The sequence below is a fragment of the Mauremys reevesii genome, linkage group 7 (assembly GCF_016161935.1).
Source record: "Mauremys reevesii isolate NIE-2019 linkage group 7, ASM1616193v1, whole genome shotgun sequence".
Taxonomy (NCBI): Eukaryota; Metazoa; Chordata; order Testudines; family Geoemydidae; genus Mauremys; species Mauremys reevesii.
Window position 1 is genome coordinate 2979818 of NC_052629.1, and position 17098 is coordinate 2996915.

General features: G+C 44.8%; 1 protein-coding gene across 17 annotated transcripts in view; it reads right to left on the minus strand.

Moving 5' to 3' along the window:
- The window catches only part of BTRC (beta-transducin repeat containing E3 ubiquitin protein ligase), a 172349-nt gene that overhangs the window by 120441 nt on the left and 34810 nt on the right, over window positions 1-17098 (minus strand). For 5 of the 17 annotated variants that reach the window (XR_005601198.1, XM_039546860.1, XM_039546861.1 and 2 more), the window contains 3 exons: window positions 17000-17054; window positions 16499-16662; window positions 1124-1231 (listed from right to left, as the gene is read on the minus strand). The exons of 5 other annotated variants lie outside the window; for them this stretch is intronic. Coding sequence is in view for 11 of the 12 variants with exons in the window: in XM_039546860.1 (XP_039402794.1) it covers window positions 1124-1231; window positions 16499-16662; window positions 17000-17054 (327 nt within the window). In the remaining variant the exon portion in view is untranslated. The remainder of the gene's footprint in view (window positions 1-1123; window positions 1232-16498; window positions 16663-16999; window positions 17055-17098) is intronic. 7 more of the 17 variants (XM_039546863.1, XM_039546864.1, XM_039546865.1 and 4 more) reach the window with 3 other exon arrangements.

Consider the following 17098-nt stretch of genomic DNA (forward strand, 5'->3'; position numbering starts at 1 on the left):
ATCCTGGGAGCAGGAAACCAGATCCAAAGGAAAATGCAGGTTTCTTGTGTGTCATCTCCTGATTCACAACTTGAGGGGCACACTGGATCAGTGATTGCTCTTTGATTCCCAGAGGCTGCTGGGGAAAAGCCCCACTGGCCACCATCTGCCTGGGACAACAGAGTCCAGCTAGTCCTCTCTAGTGTGCACCCTGAAGCAGTCATTCATGCCATTGAGCCTCCAAGGCCTGATTTGCAAGGCACTACCTCTGAACTACCCCAGAAGCCTCAGCTAATGCAGAATCGGTTATCAGCTTCCAGGAGTGCCCGGCATGAAAGCAACACCTGTGCGTAGCTCAATCTGCACTGCCTCCATGTTCATCTCTAGCTGCAATTCAAGGTGTTGGCAATGATTCTGAAGCCCTGAATGGTCTGGGACGTGGCTATTCAAGGGTTGCCTCTCACTCTGTACTCCATATTGATGCAATTAAGATTGGGTGAGACACGCTTGCTATCAGAACTGAAGATCTGAATACTTCATGTCTAGCAGCAGACTCTTCCTCATCCTTGGAATTATTTCCCTTGACAGCTCAGAGTCAAAAACCTACCAAACTTCAGAGCACCATGCAAAATCCGCTTGCTTTGTGCGGCATCTGATCAACATTTCTGTGTTCTAATTTTCTGTAACTGAAGCTCCTGGGCTGCCATTATTAAATCTAACAAAATAAATCCAAACGCAGGGCATCAGTTATCAGTGACACTGCACCAGCCCATTGATAGCAAAATTAAGGCAATTGGCTGTACGTAGGCCCAGATCAGAGACTGTATGATGAATACTGTGTGCCAGTTACACATGTTAAAGATCAGTTGCATGCTTTTTATACACCTGAGAACCAATGGCAAAAAGTTGATGGTACCAGACCAATTCAGGCAAAATGATATTAGAAACAATGCAGTGAAAATGCCCCAGAGTGATACACTCAGAATCTACATGAGATGAATTTAATGACTGTAGGAGTTTTGAATGGCATGAGGAAGCACACAGTTTGAAGCAGAATAAATGATGTAAGCAAGCAAGAGAGAGCAAGAAACAGACATGCACACACAGACAACGAGAGAGAGCGAGAGCGAGAGAGAGGAAGTACCTGGAAAGCTGTGAGTGCGCCAGTCCCTGGGTTATACAGGCATCGCAGCGAGGGCATGCTGTCCGCCAGGCTGGAGCAGCCCAGCCACAGAGATCTGGGCATAGAGCACTGCAGAGAAAGGACAACTATGAGATGGGACTGTATGAGACAGGATGGCACAGATTACAGGAACTTTGACGGCTTAGCTGAATTGCATCAATACAGTTGCAGCTGGCCTTTAAGACTGAAACAGCTTCAAGAAACACACTACTGATTGATCTGTCCCCTCAGAAACTCTTAGATGACACAGTATCAAAAAGTGAAAAAAAGAGGTTATGGTTCAACAAATTAATTATTTAATCGGCTTTTTGCATCTGTTTTCATGGTACTGCGCTAAACAAAGTTATTTCTTTCCAATTAATCAGTTCTCTCTCCCTCCATGCATAGCCACCTCTCAAATACACCACAGAGTGAAAGATTCTGCAAGGTAAGCAGAAAAATGAATGGCAAATTCCATCGGATGGTGTCAGGGAAAGAGAAAATATTTTGTTCCACACACTCCCACCCCACCCCTGCACCAGAGTGAGTGGGAAGAGGGGGAAAGATCCTATCGCCCAAGGGCAGGAGTTCTCAAACTGGGGGTCAGGACCCCTCAGGGGGTCACGAGGTTATTACATGGGGGGTCATGAGCTGTCAACCTCCACCCCAAACCCTGCTTGCCCCCAGAATTTACAATGATGTTAAATATATTAAAAAGTGTGTTTAATTTGTTAGGGGGGGTCACCCTCAGAGGCTTGCTGTGTGAAAGGGGTCGCTAGTAAAAAAGTTTGAGACCCACTGCCCAAGGGCAATAATAACTCAGTGACTGCAAAGGTTTTCTGTTTCTACCTGCTCTGCTATTCATTAACTAAACTGCAGTTACCATAGCAAACTGAGTCTTCACCTTTCCAAATGGATCAAAAAATAAAATAAAATAAAATAAAATAAAAGAGGGGGTCAGCCCATCAAAAAAAGGGAAAATAGTAGCCACTAATATTTAAAACTATTCCATTCTGATATCCGGAGTTTTTAAATCACTAGCACTGAAGGTTAAAAATATCACTGGCATTTTGACAGCAACCCTATTCTTATCAGTTACAGAACTTTTGAGCCATAAACTTGCTGTTTATTTTATCACTGGCATGGAGGTGTAATGCCAAAACATTTTAAATGGGCAGCTAGTTACAAACACAGTAGGATATGACAGATTAGTTACATGAAATCTCACACCATTATATTCTTCATCTCCACACCCCCATACCATATTAAGCCTTTTTTCTAAGAAGAAGGGGGATGAGAGAAAATTTGAGTGGAAGGGACAGCTGTTACGGTGTGAAATGGCAGCTGTCTTTTGAGCCACTATTTCTCACTGCTCTGGGAGGAGTGGAAAGTCTTGAATTAAATTTAATATGTGGGAGCCATGTAACCAATCCAGAAACGGGCAGAAAGAGGACAGCCTCCTATATTCATAATTTGTTATCATACAGAAAACCACACTTGAATTAACCCTATCCCCAGTTTACATCATGTCACTTGGGATATTTTGCTCCAACTGATGCTTCCGCTCCAAAAATATACGTATTTTTCAAATTCACTGGAGTATTTAACCTAGGAAAAGGTGCTTTTTAGAAGTTTTGGTTTCCCTAATATAATCTCACCTCAATTTTACAAATAAATTCTACACTTGATAAAGAACCTAGAATTCAAGAATCTGTACACTTTATAAACATTAACTTCACAGCCCCTCTGTGCGATAGGAAAGTGTCACCTATTTTATTGTCAGGCAACTTAAGTCGAGAGAAAGCAGGAATTATGGATCAGGTATCATAGCAAGCAATAGAAACCCAAGTCACACTTCTCAGTCTGCTGTTTTAACCTACCAGACAATACTCGAGTGCTCCCACATACAGAAGAATTCTAAATCCCAACGCAAAAACACAAAACAAAACCTACTCTTATTAGCTATAAAGCTCTTCTCGTGTCCAGGCAACTGCAGCCTTAAAACTAACAGGAGGAAAGGGCATATATTTATTTCATTTTAAGTATTTGACATTTTTAATAATTTGTTAATTTAAAACCAATTCAAAGTTGTTTATTTGTCAGTGTCTGCTTTCATTGAGCCTACTGCTCACCAGGCAATTAGCTACAATGTTATGGTGTCCCCACTAATGCAAAGCTAAAAATTAGCATTGAACTTCCAAAACACATTTAATATTGTTGACACCTTAAGATGCTCTGCGCTAAGTGGAATATAAACAAAATTCTAAGAAACATATGGCTACAGAGCACAAAGAGTCCAGCCATGGGCATTTCTCAGAGTCATAAGTACATATTCTAGAGATTTAAAACATACCCTTTACAGAGCTATCCAAGTGCCACTCACAGCAGAATGGTCATAAAGGAATTAGAGACAATCATTCTGTCCACCCTGGCTACCCCTCTTTTCCCCATGAAGGCTGCAAGCACTTATTTTTCATAACACAATAAGCAGTCATTTACTTTTACTGATGTCAGTATCAAGGTCTGACCCACAGGAAGCAGAGACCAAGTACCAGTAAGTCTTGATACCACAAAAAGCAGAGGTTAGTACACATACTATTGTATACATTTGGTATGTCATAAAAAAATGAAATTATCTCCATTATCACAAGACATTTAAAATGTAACTGTTTTTCTTTGAAACGGACATTTTATAGGGGAAGTTAAGAGATCAGTTTCACAGAACTCCTTGCAGCTAATCAGGATGTACTTATTTACATATGCGAACTGGTCCAGACCTCAGTTATTATTGATCTGTGAGGAAGTACATAACAAAAAAATAACCAACTCCTTACGTGACTTTTGAGCCAGTCAGCTAGGATTTTTCTCATGTATGTAACAAGATTTACATTACCACTGGAGTTCTGTTCCTTTTATTTTTTTTTTAAATCAACATTTGTCTTTAAAAGAGCAAAGGTTCACACATTGGGGGGAAATGTCATTCCTGTACTTGCTTTCTGCCCATTGAAAGAAGCGGAGACTCTAAATTACAATTGGGGACTGAAAGAAGCTTATTCACAAGCTCGAACAAAAGGCCCCAGGTGTTTCAATAGAAACAGCTTGTGTGTAAATCAGATGAGTGACCCAACAGAACAACTTCATTTACAGCCTGATCTCTGAAAATCTCAACATCCTCCATCCCCAGCCACCAACCAAGCCAGATGTCAAATACTCACTTCTGTATTGACAGCTCCACCAACAAGGGGCTGGCCTCAGCACTTACTATTTGAAGCTGACTGACAAAACCCTCTCTTGAACCCATGTCAATCTACATCTATATTTATTTATTTTTAAAAGGCGCAAGAAGTGCTGAATTTTGACAGTAGCCAGATGGGAACTTTGGTATTGCCACAAGGTATTGTCCTATCCCACAGTAGCTTCTCTGCACATCTAGCATTTAATTATACTATTTTGGATTTCTGCATACCTTTTGGACCCAAGAGTGCTTTACAAAAATTAATAAGCCTCAACACGTGACAGTTATATCCATTTCATAGATGGGGAAACTGAGGCGGGGGAAGAGATTTACACAAGGTCACAAAGTCCATCCACAAACACAGACAAATAGAAATTAAGTCTTCATTCCCAGTCCTGTGTTTTAAGCACAGGAACATGCTCCACTACTACAGAATTTAGGAAATGCAGTATCAGATCAGACCAATGGTCCATCTACTCCACAATCCTCTTTCTCACAGCAGTCAGTACCAACTGCTTCAGAGAAAGGTGTAAGACATCCCAAAATGGACAGTTACAAACCAACTTTCCCATTAGGTAATTTTCTTCCTAATTCCCACCACTGAGGGTATTTGAAAATAAACAATACAAAGTGTTTGAAGCGTCAGTTATTGTGTCATTGGGGGTAACATACAGGTTGTAGGGGGATATTAGCGTTTTGGTATTGGACAGCATATACCATATACAGTCTGTCATGTCCCCAATGTGGGGTGTACGGTGGGTGGGATCAGGATGCAGTCAGGAGGCAGTGGGGGTACATCACTCATAGAAGCAGGTTACAGACAGTCACGGGCATGAATAAGCGGGCTGGATAATGGGGATGGGACGACCCTCACATGGTGGAGTTCGGTTCGGTGGGTTTAGGGCTCAGGGAATAGAGTCCAGCAGGGGGGGTTCACAAGTTTCCTCCCCCCTGCGGTGCACGAAGCCACGCCCGCTCACTCCTGGGATTGGCGGTGGCCGGTGATGTGCTCCGTGTAGATGTCTCTAGACCAGCGAATAGTGTCCGAGACCATTAGGCGTCTCATGAGCCGCGCATAGCAACGGCCCACCCCACAGGTCCGAAGCACGCGTTCATTGCAAGTGTTAGGGATTTTAAGGGGTCCCACTTGCCCCAGACTGTGTCTCGCTTGCCCCATGTTGAATTAGCTGAGCATAATTAACATTAGGCCATTATAGGTCAGCTTGATATTAAGACATAGGATAGCTGGTATGGCATAATCGAAAGGCCAACAGGAGAAAGGGGAACCAACGCCTACTGATAATTGTGAAACATGGCCTAGTATAACAACATATTAGCAATGGAAAATTAATAAAGAGTCTTGTACAATGTAGCCGCACGTAGGTGGGCGCACATGTAGTTGGGAGGGGGCTTGCTGTGCAACTCTATTGGAAGTAGTTGTATTGGGCAATTTGGTAAACAATAAGGCGTTATTAACAATTAAGATCCAGACCCCCACCCATAGGGTCAGAAGCAAACTGCATCCTAACCCCTGCCTTTCAGGCCCAGGTCTGTTAGCAAAACCCAATTGCTATATAGAACAAAGGTTAACTTCTGCAATTCTTGTCTGTCTATATCAGGGGCATGAGGGGGGGGGGGTGATGAAGAAACCAGAGAAAGGGGAACTGAGGGAAGCTCAGCTAGAATGCTGAGCCTTATCCAATGCAACCGCAAAGGAGGGGTCTTACAGGCAGGCAGACTACCAACGAAAACTGCCCAGAAACAATAAAAGGAAACACCATGTATGAAAAAAACTGAAGTAGCTTGCAAATGTCACAACTGATACTCCCAAATAAGGGTATTTTAAGTAAATGCTAATTTGCGGTTTTAAACTTTATAAGCTTGGTAAAATTTGTAACAGGCAGAGGGGAGTTTTAACCCTCTCCCTGCATGCATGCTTGTACTATAATAAAAGTGCCTCAGTGTGTCTGACCCAAAATCAAAGGCGTGGTCAATTTTTCCACGACACAAGGGTCCCAGGCACCCAGGGCCCCAACAATCAGGGCGTCGGTGCAGACCTCGTAGCCCTTTGACCGCAGGGTGTCCGCCAAGGGGGCGTATTTTTCGAGCTTGTGGGCTCGGGCCTCGCGGAAGGCCGGGGTCCTGTTTTCAAATGGAATCGTCACGTCGACGAGGATGATCTTTTTCCGATCCTTGTCCGTGACGACGATGTCCGGGCGCAGCAGGCTGTCGGTGTCGGGGATGGTGCGGTTGACGGCGATTTCTCCCAGTGCGGCGCGATGGCCTTTACCAGACGGTGCTGGTTGGCGTTGTGGCGCAGCTGCCAGGCTCTGGCGTGGGGCTTGCAGCTGCACAGGACGTGGGGCAGGGTCTCCAGGGCGTACCCGCACTTCCTGCAGCGCTTGTCTCGGTTCCCGTGGCGGACGGCTCCATTGAGCGGGACGCAGTTCAGTCGGGCGCGGTGTATGAACCGCCAGTCGGTGAAACGGATGAAGCTGCCTGAGGGGAGGAAGTGGTTGCTGGAGTCCCACTCGCTGGTGACCTCGAAAGCCTTGCCCTGGTCCGTTTTTTCCTTCAGGGTGTCCACGTAGAGCGCGCGGACGGCGGCCTTCAGCGACCTCTCCAGCACGCCTCTGGCTCCGGGGCTGACGATGGTGTTGCCCTCCGTCCCGATATGTGGCACCAGGACTCCTAGCTCCCGCCGTTCCTCGCTCCACACCCAGCGGCAGCCCAGTTGGTGCGTGGCGTTGCGAGTGCGGGTCCACAGCGAGGCGATGTCGCCCCTGTCCCAGGCGAACTCACCGTCCAGGGAGCCGCTCAGGAAGGTGGCCACATCTTGGTCAGAGGGAGCTCTGCCGATTCGCTTTGCGGTGGCGGCGCAAAGGGGAAACGGCCCGATGTTCTTTACCACGGCATCCGGGCACGTCAGGAGGCGGAAGGCATGCGTGATTACCGCGATGTCACACAGGTCTCCCATGCGGGGGACGTTGGCGCCGCCGTGCCGGTGAGCGATGTATACGAGCTCGTTGCTGGCTCTCTGGGGTAGGGACAGCCACTTCTTCACCAGCTGCCGGATGTTGTTGTCCGCCTTGTTGAGGGGCACCTTTGCTACGGCGAATCCTCTCAGGACGAAGGCGATGCGGGGGATCTAAGCCCGGGCTGACTCAGGTTTGATCCCAAGCCCCACTTCTGTCCACATACAAAGCAGTATGACTCAGATCAGCAAGCACTCAGGACCAGGTCCTAAGTCCCTTCCTCCTATGAGGGTGGGTCAAGGTCACAGCCCAAGCCCCGTTGAAACGTTGGTCTAAGCCCTGTCATTTTGGAGTGAGGACGCAGCTCACGCCACAGACCTGAGTCAGGTGGTTTGCAAGTGCAGTATGGATCAGTTAGCACAGTTGTGGGATCTGAATCAAGCAACTGTAAACCCAGGGTTACAATGCAGTGTGGACACCGAAGTGTGGGTTTGGAAACACCGAGTCCACAAGCACAGGTCCCACAGATCTGGGTTTACTGTGCAGTAGACATACCTTTAGTGGTTGGCTTAAATGCAGAAGCATGATGGTTTTTTATATTGACATATATCTACTATAGTTCTGAATGTCCTTTAAATATAAATGTCTAATTCTTTTCTTTTCTTATTTTAATCTTGCTAAACCTTAGATTCAATTATATTTTGTGGTAAAGATCACGACAGACTAATTAGAAATTGTGTAGAAAACTATTTCCTTTTGTTTTAAATTGGCTGCCTTTCAATTTCATTGGAAAGCCCATTGACCTTGTATTATATTAAAGGATAAATAAGAGCACCCAATTTCCCTTCCCTAGGCCATTCATTATTTTACATACTCCCGTCTCATGTGCCTTCGTATTCATCTTCTGTCTAAACGAAACAGTCACAATCTTTTCAATTTCTCCTCAGAGAGAGACGCATTAGGTTTCTTTATTTTTTTCTCCCCGTCTTCTATCTCTGAATAAATACAGGGTAATGCATTTCATTTTCTAGTGGGTTGTCCATTCACCTACCTTTGGTCCCTCTGAAGATCCTCAGTCTAAGACTGACCTAGATTTTTGTTATCCATTCACCCTTCACCTTCCCAAATCATTTAACTATTAAACCAAAACCAGTTCTAATACAAATCTCATTGTTAACTTTTGCCATGTTGAAAACTGATGATTTATTCCTGCTCTTTGTTGTCTCTTAGTCAGGTTCTAACCCATGGCAACAATGCTTTACCTTGACAAAGTTATCCTACCTGTTTTATCAAATTTGTTCTCTTCTTGGTCCTTTCAGAATGTGTGTCATGTCAGAGGTTACTAAATATTATTTTATTAAATTCTGTTCGGGATCAGAAATGCATCCCCTCCTGCACAACTGAATGGTCATTACTTGGAGAAAAAAGCAGATAATTTCCAGAAACACAATGTGTTTTTACAAATATAGTGCACACAAAGTGTGTGAAAACTGAAATCCGAATTCACTATAGTAAGAAAAGGTAGGATATAGTAGTTCAAAGATTAGATATTTGAAAAGGCAAATTTTGGGGAATTAAAGCTAATAAGAGAGGCAATGGTTGACGGTGCTGCCCTTGGGAGCCAGCCGAGATCACTCAATTAGGGTGAACTGCAAACAGAACGGGGCAGACAACCCCCCAAAAGCTGGTGGTTATTCCAATACTTAGATTTACCACGCCAGCCAAAACAACTTCTATATTACCACACAGGTTACTCAGAAGTCCAAACAACACAGTTCCCTTAAAGTACCCAGCCTCAGGCCTCCGTCCAGACACACCTGTCAGATATGATGATGATTACTGAAAATCTTATCTCATCATATAAAAGAAAAGGTTCTTCCAATCCCAAAGGATCAGCCATATACCCAGGTCGAATTATAACTTAGATCTTACCCAAAATACACGCTATAGTCAATTCTTATTAACTAAGCTAAAATTTATTAAAAAAAGAAAAGAGAGAGTGTTGGTTAAAAGATTAAAATACACAGACTTGAATTCAATTCTTGAGGTTCAGATACATAGCAGAGGTGAGCCTGTAATTGCCAAAAGTCCTTTTAGAAACTGTCCATAGGTTATAGTCCAGTGTCCATATTCAGGGTGACTCCAGTCAGTGACTGGGGATCTCAATCCTTGCGGCTTAAGGTTTCCCCCTCTTGAAACCCAAAGCAGATTTGAGATGAAGAAGGATCGTGTCCCAAGGTTCTTATACATTTCCAGCAGCCTTTCGGCCTGAGAAAATAATAGGCTTAATTCTCCTTCCAAACATCCTGGCAATTAGCACAGGGTAATTTATCCATTAAACAGTTCAGATACAGGTTACCACAACCTTCAAAGAGACATATAGACAATAATACTATTTCACTCAAGTATCATCATAAATGTTAATATTCCTTTTTATGATCTTTGAATTAAAACTATAGCAATAGACAAGACTTGTTTGCTTACATCACAAGCCCTGAGCAAACATCTACCCTTTTACCTCTAACAATGCCGGCTGCATTTCAAAGCTCTGTTCATTTACATATTTTCCTAACCAGTCCCTACAGTTCACCCATGGGTCAGGTCAGTCGGGGCCCTGGTCAGTCAGTAAGTTAATTAACTCTTTCTGGCTCTGTCATCTTTCAATAAGATATTATATCACACTCATAACGCCACAAATGGGAAAACATATTATGGCCTTTATGTAAAGAAGAAGGTTGAAGCAACCTAAAAGACACTGCAATTAATGTGCAACAATCTACAATTCAAGTTCACAGTACAGCATCTCTTGCTGTAGTAGGTTTGCCCCTCTAGTATAGCTACAATGCCTTACATCAGTGGTCCCCAACCTTTTTCGTCTGGCGACCGTGGCGGATGCTCGACCGCCAGCCAGGATGCGGGCGCATTTAGATGGCGCCCTCGGGCACCGCATTGGGGACCCCTGCCTTACATTTTACAGGACATGTTCAACGTCACTTAGCAAGTCAGCAGCACAGCCAAAAATAGAACCCAGATCTCCTTATTGCAAGTCCTGATTTTTGATCAATATAATCTTATATTAGGTTTGGACACGAGCTGCTTGTCCACATTGAGTCCTGTCTGCAGCCAATGCAGGATTGTTCTCTCGCAGTAGTTCAGTTATAAATGATTAAGCAATAGGGCTTCTGCTTCTCTTGGGAAAGTGTAGTCTTACCTCCTACCTCCCAAAACACACACTGGAAGTGTGGAGAGAGAATATGATCACAGCCTACTAAGGTCTGGAAAGTGTAAATGCTAACTAAGGAAAGGAATTGTTCCCACTGGACCAGTGCGCAAAGTAAGTAAGGGGAACGAGATAAGACTGAGCAGAGGGAAATTAAGGCAGAATACCAGAAAAAAAGAATCTAACAAGGAGTTCTATCTAGAGTTGATGCTGCACTTGTGTCCAAAACAAGGCAGTGAAAGCTCCATCATTTAAAACTAAGGAAACAAGACCCTGGAGACTTGGCTGCAGGAGAAAAATTATGCAATGACTGGGATTTGACTAGATGTGACCCCCCAGTTTCTGATTCTATAAAAAGATATCACTTTGTAAACAGAATACTGTGGCCTTTTGGCCAGCAGGGAAGCAAGCTCTTCCGGTATAATATTCTTTTTGGAGTATTATTACTTGTAAACTTTTAAAAAATAAATGAAGGCAACATGGCTTAGGAGCCTTGACCCCTGTAAGATCAGGACTTGAAGAGCTCTGTGCAAGCTGGAAAAGCTTGTCTCTTTCACCAACAGAAGTTGATCCAATAGAAGATATCTTCCCCACTTTGTCTCTCTTAAGGTTATACCAAGCACACACACTGAGGTTAACAGTCACAAGGCCATCAGTTGACAGATTCCGGTGACGACATAATAGACTAAACATGTCAAGTGGCTTGTGATCTACCAGCAGAGAGAAGCATTTTTTGCCATTGGCAATTACTGTTTTATTGTTATATGGATCACATACAATAAAAGCATGAGAACACACATATCCATATCCCTTCACTCCTGCTCAACTGTGCCTTTTTGCCACCACATCAATGTCAAAATGGTACAAGTTCCATCACTTTGCCACTTGCACTCACTGTGCACCTTTCATGTCACTATGGAACTTAGCTCACTTTATGCAACATATCAATTACAAGTCAGCTAGCGTTTACATTATAAACTGCTATTCCCATGGATTTATAACAGCCATAGATATTCAATTTGGCTCAAACTGGATGGACAAATTCCAAGCCCAAGAACAGTTTTCATCCCCTCAACCTTTCCCACACCCATACAACAGCACACACATTTGTGCACCTTTGGATCAAAGAAAAAAAACCTGAACATTCAAAGAAAGAAAAACAAGGAGTTTCCAGTGCATATTTTGCTCTGTCACAATCCAAAAATAGCCCTGTTAAAAATGAACTGCATTTGGCAAGCAACTGATCATTTATGGAAAAAGAAAACCAACACAGTGCTTTTTAAATATCTGCAATACACTTAACAGTAAATGCTTCTTCATTGAATTTTGAAATATACAAATATATATTATACACACACACACAAAAACTGTGGATACCAGGCAGTCTAAATACATAATTACATGAGAGCGCCTCCCAACTTCCACAGGAGCCATTCCGGTGAATTGTGTAAATAATATGCCTTTAAAAACCCTAATATATGAATATAGATTTACTAGTTGTGGAACAGTTATATATACACGAGAGACCAGAATACATTTTTTTTTAAAAACACCCTGCCTAATTATGAGTTTACCAGAGAGACTAGAAGGGCCCAGAGCAAATTAATACTTTTATAACTTTTAGAGAAAGTGGTTTATTTTTTGTTTGTTTTTGTTTGGAAATAAGAAAAATGTAAGAAATAACTGTAGGTCTTAATTAAGCCAAGAGGAAAACACAGAAAATTCACAGTTAGTGCTGATGTTCGCTTGCTACTGCAGGATGCTATGCCCTGAAGTTATTTAAAACAAACAAAAATCAAATAATTCAGACTTGATTAGCTGATGCCTTTTTTGAGGAGCTTTTTTATTATTTTAAGATCGAAGTTCTAAAATGAAAAGAGCACAATAGCCTCCTCAAAAGGTAATGATTAGGAGGATATCAGTCGGCTTTCACGCTGACAACTCTCAGCTGAGGATACTGCCTCAGAACTATGGAGAAAGCAAAGTTTCAACCCTGTCGTAACTGTTGTTCTTCGAGATGTATTGCTCACGTCCATTCCATGCTAGATATGCACGCTGAGTGCACAGTTGTCGGAGATTTTTCCCTTAGTGGTATCCATAGGACGGGCTCTAGTGCCCCCTGGAGCCGCATGCGTATGTGCCAGTATCAGGGGCGCTGCTGGCTCCACATCATCTCAGCTCCTTCTTGCCGCTAATGCCGACACAGGGGTAGGATGGAAGGTCATGGAATGGACATGAGCAACACATCTCAAAAGACAACAGTGCTAGGTGACTCACAAGCAGTACCTTCAGAGGTGGGCTCAGGGTTTTTGGATCTGCTGACTACAACACCACTCTTCCAAAACTGGCATTATCACGGACCTCCTGGATGAGGGGGTAGTGGGACATGAAGGTATGGACCGACAACCATGGTGCTGCTCTGCAGATGTTCTGGATTTGTACTTGTGTGAGGAATACTGCTTACGAAGCCTGAGCTCTTGTGGAATGAACAGTCACAATGGCTGGAGGTGGAACCTTCATCTGCATGTAACAGGCCCGGATACAGGCAGTTCTCTCATCCTTTCTGCTGCTGCTACAGAGTTGCATAGGTTTGGGAAGGGCTTAGTCCTCTCAGTATAGAAGGCTAGGGCCCACCTAACATCTAATGTATGGAGCCGACGCTCCTCGGTGGTCTTGTGAGGTTTTGGAAAGAAGACTGGAAGAAAAGTATCTTGGTTGTTGTGGAATTGCGACAACACCTTTGGAAAGAAGGCTGGATGGGGGCACAGCTGGACCTAGTCCTTGAAGACACTATATAATGGGGTTCTGATGTCAGGGCTTTGATCTCAGAGACCCTTCTGGCCGAGGTGATCGCCACCAGCAAGGCAATCTTCCAAGAGAGAAGCAGCATGAAACAAGATGCTAACGTCTGGCTTGAATGGAGGCCCAGTGAGCTTAGACAGGACCAGGTTTAAATCCCATGGGGGAACTGGGTCACAAACCTGAGAGTAGAGTGTCTGTCCAGGCCCTTGAGAAACCTGAGCGTCATCTCATGGGATAACACTGATTTGGCCCTTCACTGGAGGGTGGAAGGCTGAGATGGCTGCCAAGTGATCCTTAATAGATGAGAGAGTTATACCTTAATGTTTTAGATGGAGCAGATAGTCCAAGATAGTCTGCAGAGAAGACTGGGATAGAGAAAGATTCCGCTCGAAGGCCCAACAAGTGAAACATTTCCATTTATCCAAGTAAGTGGCCCTGGTGGAAGGGTTTCTGCTACCTAGTGAGACTTGTCAAACCTGTTATGAACAGGCCTGCTCTTGAGGGTTGAGCCACGCCGCAACCATGCCATCAGATGCAGGAAGATGAAGTACGGGTGAAGCCAAAGGCCAGTACCCATGGTCTTGTGAAATCAAGTCTGGACAGGATGGGAGCATGAGTGGAGTGGCCACTGAGGGGTCCAGAAGCGTACCAAACCAATGCTGGCGTGGCCATGCTGGAGCTATCATATAACTCTCGCCTTGCCCTGCTTGATCTTTAGGAGATCCTGTGAACCAAGGGGATTGGTGGGAAGACGTACAGTAGACGGTCTGCCCATGAGAGCCGGAAGGCATTGAAGAGAGAGCCCATGCAGCAAACAGAAATGATAGCATTTCCTGTTCTGTCTGGCGGCAAATAGGTCTTCCTCTACAGCCACCACACCTAGGAGGGCTTGCACTTCCTGGACAAGAAGCTGCTTGTGAGAAGGGTCCCTGAAAAGGGACTGCGTAGGGACAACGGGGTAGATGAAAACTAGAGGGTGTAGCCGACTGTTATAGTGCTGAGCACCCAATGGTCCAATGTTATGTAAGACCATGGTGGGTGGAAGAGTGACAGGTAGTCCAAAAACAAAAGGATGGATGGATCCAGAATCGAGACTGGTACGTCATCCTCCAGCATACCTTCAAAAGGCCTGCCTGGCCCTGAAGGGGCATCTCTGTGAGCCCAACTGGGAAGCTGAGGCAGAAGGTTGGGGCTGACGACATCTACAACCCTTTTCCTTTCTTTTGTAGGGCTCCTGCCTGGGAGGCACTGGGAATCTGGGAGGCTTTTGAGGCCTAAAGTGATTCCCAGAGGCTGGGGGCACATAAAGGCCCAGAGAGCAAAGAGTGGAGTCTGTTTGTTGAGAGAACAAGGACGTACACTTGAAGGGGAGGTCCTAGACGGACTGCTGCACTTCGTGAGAGAGGCCCACTCACTGGAGCATGAACCATGCTGGTTAGAGATACGTAACTGGAGGCTACCAGCCAAATAAACATGGTGTCCGAACAGGTCCAGTCTCTTAGCCTCTTTATTTTGGGGGGTTGTGCTCGACTGCCCCACCTGTCCCACTTGTTTGCAGCAGACACCACTAGGTTTAGTCCTCTGACTAGTAGGTGCTTGGTAAATTTTACATGCCCTGCTATACCTATGAACTCAATCCATCAAAGTGATTTCCCCCCCGTCTCCTACTCATTTCTGGAGTTGCTCTTAACTCTTCCTTCTCCTGTATTATACTGAATATTCTCTAAGGCCATGTCTACACTACAAAGTTAAGTTGACTTCAGTTACGTCAATGATCATAAACCGCTGTAATTACACCGTAGGGGCAGCGGTGATGCAAGTATGCAGGGCCATAAATCATCTCCTGCTATGAATGACTCTCGGCAACATGTGGGAAATAGTGGATGGCTATGCGGCAATGGGATTCCCTACCTGCAATAGATAGCCCACATTTCCCAGTGTTGGCTCCAGACCATCTTGCGACAGAGTACATCAACAAAAAGGGATACTTCTCTATAGTATTACAGATGCTGGTGGATAACCAGGGTTGTTTCACTGACATCAACGCAGGATGGTCAGGGAAGGTGCATGATGCACGCATCTTCAGGAACACTGGCCTGTATAGAAAGCTACATGCAGGGACTCTCTTTCCAGGCCAGAAGATTCCAACAGGGAATGTGGAAATGCCCATAGTGATCCTGGGAGACCCAGCCTACCCCTTAGTCCCGTGGCTCATGAAGCCTTACACCGGAAACCTTAATAGCAGCAAGGAGTGCTTCAACAACAGGCTTGGCAGGTGAAGAATGACTGCAGAATGTGTGTTTGGCAGATTAAAGGGTTACTGGCACTGCCTTTTTGACAGCTTAGACCTCAATGAGAAAAATATTCCCATGGTCATAGCAGTCTGCTGTGCTCTGCATAACATTTGTGAAACCAAGGGAGAAAAGTTTCCCCAGGGATGAAGCACTGAGGTGAATTGCCTGGTGGCTGATTTCAAGCCAGATACCAGGGCTATTCGAGGGGTTCAATGGAGTGCGGGGGGTGGGGGGGAGAGAGAGGGAGGCGCTATTCAAATAAGGGAGGCTTTGAAGCAGCATTTTGACAATGAGCCCCAGTAACGCGTCTTTCGGTAACGCATTGAGCCAGGCACTGTTTACTTGCCACCTTGAATGACCCCTGTAATAATTCCTGCCTGAGCATTAACTGTAGTCTGCAAATGGGCCAATTGCCACTGTGTGTGAATTTCTGTTGTAACCACCCTGTGTAGGTCATAAATAAAGAATCACTGTCTCTGTAAGACTAAATTTTTATTAAACAGCAATACACAGATTAATGTTTCTCAAGAGAGACATGGCAGTGAGCAACACTCGCTGAAACGAGGATCTCATAGCTGAATGAAAGTCCATATGTCATTATGGAAAACGTCCCTGGGGTGGAGCGCAACAGGTACTGCAACTCACTGGGAATGTGAGAGGAATGTGTGTGGGGAGTTTGGGGAGGGCAAGGAAGGAAGTTCTGTATGGGCTATAGGGCGAGTCAAGCACACGTGTTCCACCTGCAGGGCAATCAAGGAGCTCAGCATCTCTGTTTGGTCCTCCATGAACTTTATTATCCACTCCTGACTGTCTCCTCTCCTGGCTACTCACTTCTAGTTTCTCATTTATTGTCTCTCTCCATCCTCTGTGCTCGCTATCAGCCAGATCTGATGATTGCAGCATTTTGTGAAACACTTCTTCCTTACTCCTCGTTTGCCTCCTTATCAGACAGAGGCACTCCACCAGCGTGTAGGAGCTGCCTCTCAAGAGCACATCTGCAGAAGTGGAAGAAACAATACACAGAGTCAGTACTGTCACAGTCTTGAATCATAGAAGTGTCATACATCTCTTTCTCAAACACCCAGCACAGCCAGAGCACTAAATGTGGTGAGATCAGCCCAAAGAGGGGGTGGTGCAAAATGGGACAAAGGGTATGGGTGGTTTCAGAAGGGGATCAGTACAAGGACCTAAGGCTGCTATTCTCAATGCTGGCACCGTTTTCCACAGGCGGGGTCGATTGAAGCTGAAATCACACCACTGAAGGTAACCAAACATGCAAAGCTGCACCTTCTGCACGAGTGCAGCTTCAGACCAGGTCTGTATGCTGCTCACCTTTGTGCTGCTTTGGTTCCTCCAGAATAATTGCCAGTTGGCGCGGCAAAGTTTCCTACAATGGTGGAAGAAACAAAGGAGCTCTACCAAGGAACCTTC